A 12,343-nucleotide genomic window follows, 5' to 3' on the forward strand; every position below is an offset into this window, starting at 1 on the left:
CTTTATTTCGATATATTTACATTTAATCGCTTTCGAAAAACGTTTCAGAGTAAAATAACATTATGTTTTATATTTCCACATAAAAAATTAACATGAAATAAGTATTTTTTTTACAATTTTGTAACACTTACTTATTATTAGAATATATGTTGAATTGACAGTTTTAATTTTATAAAATTATGAAGTTTGGTTTAATTTTCAATAATTTATTTAATTTGTTATACATTTGTTTTTTATATTGAGAATATAATATTTACGAATATATATAATAATACAATACAATTGTTATTATTACTTGATCGCCTATATGTTAACAAAAATATTATAAATTAACAAAATCAAGTAACAATATATGGAAAAATTATTCCAGGTATAAAACTTTTAAAAATTTTAGAAAGAATTATGATGTTTAACAAAAATTCATCGACACAATTGATGAGCAACGAGCAAGTTCATAAATGCGTAAACTTTTCAAAGCAAGAGCATGCGCAAATAATGTTTAGATTATCGGTTGGCAAGGTAACAATATTTTGTATTTTTGAGGGTCAATTGACATTCTTGAATAATATTTAACAATAATTATACTTGTATAAAATGACTGAATTTGCATTAGTTTGGGAGGATAGAGAAATTCGTTTTGACATTCCCTACTCGTAAGTAAGATAGATATTCGCTCTACCGCCTACATCGTATATTTTTATTTAATACTAATTAATTAATATGTATTACTTTCAAAGTCGTTAAAATAAAACTGACATTTAATTTATTAATTTCAAATAATCAACAATCTCAATGAAAAAATAATTATAACCGTTGGACTATTGCGCACAGTGCATTTTTATTACTGTTCATAATAGTCTTCTTTTTATTGATATTATTTAAATTACTACAATTGGAATTATATTATACTTTTGCAACATAATATTTTGGGCATTTCCACAGCATTCTTAAATTGAGATCCGGTGAAAAATTGGTAGATCGAATGGATGCTGTTGAAGATTCTAAAGGAAATAGCGGAGATAAGGGACGTTTGTTAATAACAAATATCAGATTAATGTGGCATTCTCATGCTACACCTCGTGTTAATTTGAGTGAGCCTTTTGGTGTATATAATGCTCAGAATTAGTTTTTGTTTAATTAATTAATTCGTTCTATTTAATTGCAGCTATAGGATATAACTGCATAATTAACATGAGTATCAAAACAGTTATATCAAAACTAAGAGCAACGACAGATGCTCTGCATATAATGGCTGCTAATGGGTCTTCCAAATTTGAATTTATTTTTACAGATATTAGTTTATTGGACAAAAAACATTTTTCTTTAGTGATTGGTGTTCATAAGTAAGTTAAATAATTTTAATTTTTTAAAGAATGATAGCTCATGATCGAAGTCATGGTGTGAGAGTACATATTTTCACAATTTTTAGTCCACGTTGCATTCCTGCATTTTCTTCCTAATTTCTTGGTTCGATTTAATTTCCTTTTGTTTTCACATTTGTATCCAACATAGAAATAGACTGTTTTCTTATACTTTCCATACTTGGGTGAAGCATCCGTACCTGGTTAAAATGCTTCCAAGCATAAATTCATTCGTGGTTTAAGTTCAAAATGTGTATTTGTTAACGCTTAAATAAATGATGGTTTATTTTCATTAATCGAAAATTCAATGATTCATCATTCCGAGTTTTAGCACAACATAATTAAAATAAAAAATTAAAATTAAAAAACAAAACAAAATGTTTAATTGAAACAGCTGCATGTTCAATCTAATTATTTTAAGTGGGAAGTTATAGAAACTGGGAAATATAGAAGAGAACTTGGATTTATAATTATATAAATTGTCTTGAAATATCGCTTAAAGATAATGAATTTGTTCCCTAATGTAATATATTATATACATATGTGTAAAATTATTATTATTATTATTATTAATCTATTAAACCATTATTAAGAGCCTACACGTCGACAAAAATGTACAGAGACTTGAAATTAAGAGCATCCATTCTAAATAGTGGAGCTCTATCAGTCTTAAAAAATGAGCAAGTGTATCAAAAAGTAAATGGTGTTTGGAATCTTTCGAGCGACCAGGGTAATTTAGGAACATTTCTAATAACAAACATTAGAATAGTTTGGTATGCTGATCTAAACGAATGCTTCAATATCACATTACCATATATGCAAATAGTTACGGTAATAAATTAATTGTAAATATGGATATAATGTGTTGATATTAAAACTAATAGTATCTATTTATAATAAGATCCAAGTCCGCGATAGTAAATTTGGTCCAGCCTTAGTCATTATCGTTTCGGAGCAGAGTGGAGGATATTTATTAGGATTCAGAATTGATCCAGAGGATAGACTTGGAGCAGTCTATAAAGAATTAATTTCACTTCACTCTGTATATAGCCAAAACCCTATATTTGGTGTAGAGTATTCATTGAAAGATCAAGTAAAGTATAACGTATACTTAAATAACATATAAGTATATTATTATTAGAAAATAATTAAAACGGTATTAATTTATAGGTTTTTAGTCCACCGCCTGCTGATCCAAATTTTGAAGATGTACAGGAATTAGATAAATCTAAAGATACTCCATCTACATTAACTACGTACATAGCCGAAGGAGAACATTCTGTTGATCGCGTTCCAATTTACAGCAAGGATTTGGGTTTGGCCATAGAAACTCCAAGAAATGGATATACAATAAAAAGTCTTTGGGAAGTCATGCCATCTTCTTCATAATTACGTTGAAGACTGCATGCCCACCGGTGGATCATAACGCAACTACACTACTACTATAGACAAATAAACATAAATTACTACTCCAATCAATGGTGCGTTTTAGGCCTCAACTTTTTTACTGTGCTCCGATTTGCACGAGACTTTGGAATTATGATCATCTTATCCTCAAAAACAAAAGTGAAAACAATTTAGACCCCGCCACCACTTCGCGTGGGGATGACACCCCTCAATAGTGTAATTTTATTTTTCCAAAATAACGTCGGATATCGATAGGAGAACTATCATAATTTTCATACATTTTTGGCGGTTTTTTTTTTTGCAAATATCTTCAAAAATATACCTTTCAACGAGAATCATGTAATGAAAAAAATTATGTCAGTTAAAATCTTAGTAATTTGGCATTTTATACAGTGTTTTAGGAAGCAAAGAGCAAAGTCGTTTTCTTTTTGTTGTATTCAAAGCCTTCTAACGGCGAGGTATTACATTTTATACATTCCGGTGGAATGGGGTTTTATAGTACTCAAAATAAGCCTTAAAATGAGTGCTATTACAAGTTTTTAGCTTGTAAAATGATATAGCTATCATGCAAATAAAAGGCACATACAATGTTTCTTTCATTTCAATCATATGATTAAATGAACACCATTTCCACCAAAATCATAATTATTCACATTCCATCTAGAATTAACTTCATAATAGAGATCTTGATGAATTCTAGTAGATTCACTACTTTAGTACAAACTCACAGTTTTATGAAAATATTTTTTTCGATTTTTGTAAAAATCCAACTTATTTTCATTATATCTCAAAAAATAAAAGATACGTATAAAAGTATAGAAATCAGAGGCCTTTTTCTGGTTTATTATCGTTTTGTATTATTTTTTTTTCACACAAAAATTGACCAGAACTATGCAAATTTATAATAAAACAGAGCCCTTTTAATTACCTTCTAAATGGTATATTACAAATTGTGATGGAGTCAGAATTAAAGGAGTTATGACCCAAAAACTAAAGGCATTTTTGTCAAATTGTGACCATATTTGTAACAATGTGTAAGTACGCAGTATTAGGTACCACCAGTAGTAGAAGACTTATGTATATGATGTTTATGATAAATTCTGATTTCTTATTCTATAATTAAATAATTTTTAAATATGTAATCATAAAAATTAACTGTTATATTTAAGGGTAGTTTTGAGATTTGAAAAAATTATAGATATGGGAATTACCATGTATATGTACTTAAATCTTTTTATGTCATACCAAAATAAATTTTTATAAAAATATACCTACTTATAGAAGTTTTTTTTAACTCAAAAGTGGTTTGCAAGGGTTGTAGGATTTTCAAGAGATTAAACAAGATTTTATTGTAAGGTAAATGTATTAGAAAACACTTTAGAGTTTGAGAGTTTAGAGTTTTCTTGCGATTAAATGTCTCAATGTCAATTTATACATAAAGCGACCTTGGCGGGTAGCGTTGGCATTAAGCCCCCCCCCCCCTGGGGAAAGGAGGCGGATTGCAAATTGTTTTTTTTTTTGAACTTAAGTGTAAATTTAGCCTATTTCCAAAACTTTGTGCAAATCGGAGTACAGTAAAAAAAATTCAGAGGTTAACCCTTTTTTTACTCTCCAATTACTGCACTATACCGGACCGCGTGTCTACCGGTGGGAACATATATTATCTAGTCTTATTATGCCTCGATGAACATAGTTCCTATTAAAATTACAGCAGTCTGTTCGACAATTATCAGACTCAGTGAACTCTAGTAGAATGGTGGAAAAATTCTACGCAATTTTTTATATCACAGCACATATCGAATTTATGGATATATTTTTCTGTTGAAAAAATCAATTTACTTAAAAATGTAATAACATGTTATTTATGTAGTTGTGACTACATAGCTTCTAGAAGTTGTTTAAAAAAAATCTGTTTTTGTTTATGCTAAATAATTATATCAGAGGGAACAATGTCTTTGATATGTTTTTGTTTTAAAGTCTTCTAACTTCAATAAAACTATAAATCAAGTATACACATAGTTTTTCTTTAAAATATTATCTAAGCTTTATGCAACTAACAAGTTTCTTTCCTCATGTAAAAATTTGAAAGGTTTTACTTGAATTCGACATGAACTCTTCAGTCAAAGTTGAACACATGATCCTGAATATTGAATGAAGAAGTATCAAAATCCCAACCGGTACCGCAAAAAAATTAATACACTACTGAAGTGAAGAGGTAGAGGTATGCAAAATCTAAACAAATATACTATTTCATAAATAATTTATTTTTCTATTAATATTCTTTGCATTTAAACATAAATTAGTGTACAAAAAATTATGATATTCCAATGATCACATTAGTTTTTATTTTATAAAAAAGATATGTTTCTCCATATTTTTAATGATTTTGGCTCCACCGATAAATCATTGCTGTTTTTTGTCAACATCTTGCATAAATATAGGTTTTCTTTTTTTTAGTATTTGGCCTCCAGTGAATCCTAATACTCCACATCCCATTGCTGCTGCTCCACCAACTTTGAAACCAGCTATTAGGCCAATAGGACCACCAACACAAGTGCCAATTAAGGCACCTGCTAATGGATAAAAGGCAGGTTTGAATTTGGCAGCGAGAGCAAGGTGCCTAAGGTAATACGTTTATTCATTATAATATAGACATAAAACATGTCATGTTACGATATATATATATATATATATTTTGAAATATGTGAGTTTGGTGTTGATATATATTTAGATGAGTTATTTAGAATCGGGCAATAACACCAAGTAAAGAAAAAAAAAACTAAAGTAGTTTTTAAATACTTTATTTATCCATACGTTTCGGTCTTCATCGAGACCGTCATTCAGTGGAAAAAGAATTAATTATACAAAAATATATATATATATATATATATATATATATATATTAGGAATATTTATATACCTCGCTCCCTGATTTATATTTTCTTGAGCATTTTCAATATTATTCTCTACAACGTTGACATGTTCATCTTGTCTATGGACAACAGAATTCAATTCTGTAAATAATTCTTGTATTTCTTGCACTTCATTTTGTAAATCTTCCATAGAAGTGTAGTACTTTTCTAATTTCTCGATTTCTTCCTCGGCTTCAAGATTACTTTCAGAATTTTTAATTATTTGCAATTTCTCAGTAGATTGTTCTGCAAATTCTTGTGAAGCTGCACTCTGCAAACTTCCATGTTCATTAATTGATGATACACTGTCTTCAAAGTAAATTATTCAGGAATTATAAAATAGTATATTTCATATATGTTTAGTTTTTGAAAAAAATATTTGAGAGCTAATCAAAATGAATAAACACATACACAATATTTTTCTAAATTTAATTGCAGTGCTATTTTTATTAATAATAGTAAACTAAGAATAGAATTATATATATATATATATATATATATATATATATATATATTATATATATATATATTGAAATATCAGAGTTCTAACATTCCTTTTTACTTTAATTTATACAAACTTTCACCTGTATGTCCATTCATGTTACTTCTTGACTGCTAATAGATATAAAGCAGTTTTTTACAATCCTAAGAGAATCATATTTGTACATTATATTTGTATTTTAAACACTATTAATCACTTCAAATACTTTTTTTAATCATAATTATGTTGACTTGATTGTTTTCATTCTCATTTAATTACAGAAATAATCATTTCAAAACCCTGCTAATTTGGCTTTGATAATTATTTTGTATTCAATATATAATTTCATTGATACTAGAAACATTTTAAAGTAAAAATTAAAATAATCTAACTATAAAGTATTTACCATAATATTCATTTATTGCTGCTTTAGCACATTGAATCGACTTCTCCGTGCTTTTATCAAATTTTGCATGATCGCTTTCTGTTACTTGCTCTTTAATCATTTCAATTTCATACAGAGTTTGTTTAAGTTGCTTGATTACTCGAGATGCATTAACTTGTTCCTTTTTAACTTTTTCATTATCTCCGACAGCATTATACTTCAATATATTATCTTTGTGTTTATTTAATATATCAACATGATGAGGAACAATAACATCATTAAATTTAATTAAAGATACTTCAACGCGTTTTATTGATAATTTTGATGGTTCAGCCATATTTTGAAGCAAATTGAACACAAAAAATAAATTTGAAAAAAAATTATGTGCTAAATCAAATCACTAGAAATAAATTTAAAATGCTATATACGCATGATAAATGACAAATGAATTCTAGATATTTTTAGATAGCAAAATAATTGATAATTCTAATTAAATGAAAATATAACGTTATAGCAATTAATATTTAATGAACGCATTGTGAGTGCAATGTAAAAAACACTACAGAAAACGATTTCTGAGTTGAAATATTTTTACAACTCATTGAAATTGTTTTGTCTAACAAATAAACTTTTGCTTTGCATTGTATTTGACACTTTGGGAGGTTTATGTCCCTGCTTCAGCTGCAGACAAAGAAATCAATAGATGTCGCGACTACAATTCTCAGGAAACTGAATTGTACAATGCTTATTAACTTAACGAAGAAGTTTGTTTTCATCAAAAAATCCGATTCGCTAATTTTATGTTTTCTCGACGTTTCAAGCCATTCTGAATCGAATGAGACCAAATTTGGAAAAAGTATGTGTGTGTGTGTGCGTGTGTGTGTGTGTGTGCGTGTGCACCAATAGATTTTTTGTCGTAAATCGCCGTTTTCTCAAAAACGGCTGGACCGATTTCAAAAATTTAAAAGCCATTCGATGTATCTCGATGAGGACTATTGTTTGTCACTTTTGTGCGACGATCGGCCAAGCCGTTTCTTTGTAGATAGCAGAGAAGTGAAAAGTTTTTTGTCCACGTTTTAGCCCGCAATTCTGAATCGATTTTGAAAATTCAAAAATCGTCCGAAAGATATTGATGGGAATCGACCTAATTAGTTTTTGGTAGAGATCGGCCGGGCCGTTTTCTTGTAATAAAGTTTAAAAAAAAAAAAATTCGACGATTTTTATGATTATTTTTTTTGACGGTAGATACCATAGTCTTCTAGATCATACTAAAATATTACGGCCCTACGACAACTGGTCGTTTTGTTGGCATTTGTCAAAATTAGATCTTTGATCAACGTTTTCTCAAAAACGCCTGAACCGATTTTAGAAATTTAAAAGCCATTTGATGTATTTCGGTGAGGACTATCGTTTGTCGTATGAAAAAAAGTGTTAAATCTTTCGTCCACATTTAAGCTCATCCTACCGAACCGATTTTAAAAAATCAAAAACTGTTCGAAAGATATTAGTTGGGAATGGTACTGATTATAGTTTTAGGTGAAAATCTACCGAGCCGTTTTCTTGTAATTAACTGTTGAAAAAAAAATTTAAGCCGATTTTTATGGATTTTTTTTAGCGATATATACCATGGTCTTATAAAACTTACTGAAATATTACGGCCTTACGACAAATAGTTTGATTTTAAAAATTCATCAAAATTTGAGAAAATGAGTAGTTCTTTTGACATTTGTTAAAATTAAAATTAGACAATTTTCTTGGTATAATGATATAGAGTACTTGGTCTTGAACATAATAAACCATTGAAGTCCTGGAAACTGATTCAATTATAAAAATTATTGATTTTTGAAAATTTGCTTATAGAAAATACTCCGAGTCAAAGTGTTCGTTCGTTTTCAATTAGTAATAAATCCATTCGAAAATACTTTTAATCACTCATAAATTAATTTATTTTTTATTGATTAATTCGATTATTTAAACATCGGGAAGTTCATGTAACTTGCCTTAATGCTAAATACCAAACCAACTAGTTTATCTATTTGTACAATTGTATTCAGGCACTGCAATAATTTAAAGGATGAATTGCAACTAGGGCTTACAATACCGGGATTCCGTAATCCCGAAAACCGGGATTCCGGACGATTTTTGTCCGGTATTCAATACCGGTATTGATGCAAATAATACCGGTATTACGGTATTACCAGTATTCTATCAAAAATTCAACTTACACAAAATACATATCAAGTTTTAGTTTCCAAACTATGTATTGTGTATTGCCGACTCAGCTGAGTGAGATAAGCGACAAGCGGTGTCGGCAAGATAAAGCGATTGTTTATATATTATATTATGTGTGACAGCCAGCTAATAAAAGGGTTCATTTACAAAATTTATTATGCGTTTACGTGCCTCGTTCCTACTTTGAATTCACTATCAATAATTTTTAAACATAATATACAATCGATGAGATATAATTCTTTATTTATTATACATAAATCATTTTACATAAGTAAGAAGGGCAGTTGTTTAAATTGCGTGTCACTGACAACAATTTGAAAATTTGCGAAGGGTATTGTTATAATTAGTTAATATTAATAACTAATATAGTAGAAACACACCACGTAATGAATCATATTCTCAATTGTATTGCATTCAACATAAGAATAGTCAACATTGTAATAATCTTTTATCGATGAATTGCACACATCGCAGTAATTCCCGAGAAATCCGAACGGGTAATAACTTGACTTGCACTCACACATATAAAAAAACTCTATTGATCAAATTCAAAATCAAGGGAATTCCCTTAAACTAAATAAAATGTTATATAAAGCCGAAATGTAACTTTAAGTAGGCAGTTGTGTAAATTTCGTGTAGATAACATCTTAAAGTTGCGGGAAAATAAATGTTTATATGAAGAATAGTGTGTTTAATATTGTGTAAATATTGTGTTTAATTTGAACCTATGATATTTATAAGTGAGTATATAAACCAAAGTTAATTAAGTTGGTGTGTAATTAAAAAATATTAAAATAAATACTTCACCCGTGTGTGTGTTGAAAAAAACTCCAAGTCTAGAACAAAAAATAAAAGATGAAATTACTTTTTTTGAAAAAACAGGAAAAAAAAGAACGAACCTACAAAATATGTATAATTTCTTAATTACAATTGTACCAACAAGTGTAGAATCGGAAGACGGAAAGAGCTTGATGATCAAACAATTGATTGTTTATGTTTCTTAAGAGCATATTTATTAAGCAAAACATTAGCCATGAATTATAATTTATTCTTTTCTTAAATATATTAATAAATAATTAATTCTTATTATAAATATAGAATGTAAAATGTAACATAGAAAAATATATATTTTTTACTGACACGTTTTTTGTTTCTCATCTACTTCTACTCTTTATGTAATAAATAAATAATATGTACTCATTTCAGCACAATTTTGTTAGATTTCATAAATTATTTGTTAATATGTCAATATAACAACTGAAGTAAGTAAAAATATAACTATTTAATTTTTCATCGACAATACCGGTATTAAAACCGGGATCCCGGAATTTCATTTTTCAAATATCGAATACCGGTATTCAGATTTTTGTACGGTATTGGAAGCCCTAATTGCAACAGAGTATACAATGTTCTGAAAAAAGTTTTCAAATATTCGTAACCGTTAAATGTAATTTTGATATTGTCTCAATTAAGAGCAGGTCATACTAAAAGGCCAGGCAGTTTATAAAAAGCAAGGGTTTAGTAATAGTTTTAACTAAACCTCCTTGCAATAAAAACTGGATTAAAACGATAGATAGGTTTGAGCTATACAATTGGCAAAAATTAAAAGTTGTTCAGTTTTTAGTTACTCATGTTTAAAAATACTAATACAGAAACTATTCAAAGATTTCTTTATGCAACTTTAATATAATGATTGCTGATAGGTATAAAGATAACGATAAATAAGCTTGTTCATTATACAACGCTTCAGCATAAACTGGAATCGTGAGTTCTTATCGAGTTTTGTCAAATGGATTTATAATTTTAGATATCAGCGTCGACGAAAAGTAGAATTTTGACTCACAACATGCACACACTCCTTTCCCTTCTTCCTTAAGGACACAATTGAAATAATTATTTCAATTTTGGTGTTAAACCATTCAGAATGACTTAAAACGTCAAGAACTATAAAATTGGCAAATCAGCTTCTCTGCCGAAAGCATAAACTTCTATCCTGTAGGAAGTTGTTAAAAATTCAAAAACATTTATTTATAAATAAATATAACAAATGTATTCTGAGTTGATAATAGATATTAATTTGGAAATATGAACAAACAACTCTTTTTTGCACTAATTTTAATTAATAAATTAATGCTCTTCTTTTATCTATGAATAAATATATATTATGAATCAAAAACCATTGAATATTAGAAAAGATAGGAAGTTGGGACATGCAAATATCGATATTAATTAAAAATTAGTCAGCACCATCAGTCAGCACCTTGAGGAAAATATGCATACAGCTGCAATTTTTATTGACTTACAAAAAGCTTTTGACACTGTGGATCATGGCATATTGCTCAATAAATTAATAGATTTGGGTGTAGTAGTTTTTGTATTACAGCATAATTAAAGATTTTTCTCGTGGAAAGGGTGGTAAGGACGAAGGTGGGAAATTTTACAAGTGGGGGTCGTAGCATAACTTGTGGAGTCCCACAAGGTTCTGTTTTAGGTCCTTTATTATATCTGCTATATACCAACAACCTAAAAGATGTAAATTTAAGGGCAGATACATACTATATGCAGACGATACTGCCATAGTATATGCAGATAAGGACAAAAAAAGGCTTGAAGATACAATAAACACGGACATGAAAACATACACCGACTGGCTAACTAAAAATAAACTAAGAATTAACATCAATAAAAACAAAAAACATATATTTCAAACATAAAAAAAAATACCGAGAACACTAAACTAAATATTAAAGTAATATAATAGAGAAATAGAAGAAGTGGAAAAGCATAAAAACTTGGGACTGATAATAATGAAAAACTGACATGGACAGAACATATAAACAAAATAAAAAGAAAAATTGGAACATTAACAGGGGCATTGAAAAGGATCCACTCTTTTGGCAAAAAAAATAAAATACTAATCTTCTTAAAACGCAAATACTACCTATAATTTTATATGGAATAAACAACATGGAGCCAAACAACTAAAGCTAACTTAAATGACATACATACAGACAATAATGAATAAAGCCACCAAAATAGCATACAATTTTCCACATCTGACACCCACCAAATAATACAGAGAGAAGAAACAAATATCTTTCACTAAATAACATAATTAAAATAGAGAAATGCAAGCTAATACACAAAATGAAATTTAACCGAATTAAAACAAGCACCAACAATAGACATAAATCAAGATATACATGAACACTATACTAGACAACACAACAATTTTCACATTGAACACAATAGAAAGAAGAATTTCAGAGAAAATGTCATATGGAGTGCCAGCAAAACATATAACGAATTGCCAAACAATATTAAGATGACCAAAGATGACGATAAATTTAAAAGAAAAATAAAAAACCACTATAGGAAATTGAAGACCAAAAAGACTGCTGAGAGTGATATATAAAGATATTTTTAGTATATATAGATATTATATTAATGAAATAGATTATTATAGTCAAATGAAATGTATATATTATTATGAAAACTGTTTTCATAATCTCTAATACCAGGCAACTCTGCCTGACTGAGATATGAAAATAATGTATATATATAA

The 12,343-nt window shown here is 28.4% G+C and overlaps 2 protein-coding genes across 2 annotated transcripts; one reads left to right on the forward strand and one right to left on the reverse strand.

Annotated features, from left to right (window-relative positions):
• The first annotated feature begins 594 nt into the window (after positions 1–594).
• LOC113367150 (Bardet-Biedl syndrome 5 protein homolog) lies at positions 595–2,750 on the forward strand. The gene is made up of 6 exons (XM_026608780.1): positions 595–653; positions 943–1,091; positions 1,166–1,343; positions 1,955–2,192; positions 2,263–2,454; positions 2,532–2,750. The coding sequence occupies exons 1-6, from the start codon at positions 595–597 to the stop codon at positions 2,748–2,750; spliced, it is 1,035 nt and encodes a 344-aa protein (XP_026464565.1).
• A 2,421-nt stretch (positions 2,751–5,171) lies between these two features.
• On the reverse strand, positions 5,172–6,883 carry LOC113367151 (syntaxin-17-like). Its single transcript, XM_026608781.1, has 3 exons — positions 6,568–6,883; positions 5,689–5,989; positions 5,172–5,388 (listed from the first exon to the last, which is right to left on the reverse strand). The coding sequence occupies exons 1-3, from the start codon at positions 6,881–6,883 to the stop codon at positions 5,172–5,174; spliced, it is 834 nt and encodes a 277-aa protein (XP_026464566.1).
• Between the last annotated feature and the right edge of the window lie 5,460 nt (positions 6,884–12,343).

This window comes from Ctenocephalides felis, unplaced genomic scaffold, assembly GCF_003426905.1.
Source record: "Ctenocephalides felis isolate EL2017-DRISC unplaced genomic scaffold, ASM342690v1 CF-g0.4_SCAFFOLD_01170, whole genome shotgun sequence".
In the NCBI taxonomy this organism is placed as follows: Eukaryota; Metazoa; Arthropoda; class Insecta; order Siphonaptera; family Pulicidae; genus Ctenocephalides; species Ctenocephalides felis.

Bases quoted from the DNA above. Each gene is read 5' to 3' on its own strand.
- LOC113367150 (XM_026608780.1), top strand. From the start codon at position 595: ATGACTGAATTTGCATTAGTTTGGGAGGATAGAGAAATTCGTTTTGAC. The intron at 1,092-1,165 runs GTGAGCCTTTTG...ATTTAATTGCAG, and splicing joins TACACCTCGTGTTAATTTGA to CTATAGGATATAACTGCATA. The intron at 1,344-1,954 runs GTAAGTTAAATA...ACCATTATTAAG, and splicing joins TTAGTGATTGGTGTTCATAA to AGCCTACACGTCGACAAAAA.
- LOC113367151 (XM_026608781.1), bottom strand. From the start codon at position 6,883: ATGGCTGAACCATCAAAATTATCAATAAAACGCGTTGAAGTATCTTTA. The intron at 5,990-6,567 runs GTAAATACTTTA...TTTACTTTGAAG, and splicing joins AGCAATAAATGAATATTATG to ACAGTGTATCATCAATTAAT. The intron at 5,389-5,688 runs GTATATAAATAT...GTATTACCTTAG, and splicing joins AATATAAATCAGGGAGCGAG to GCACCTTGCTCTCGCTGCCA.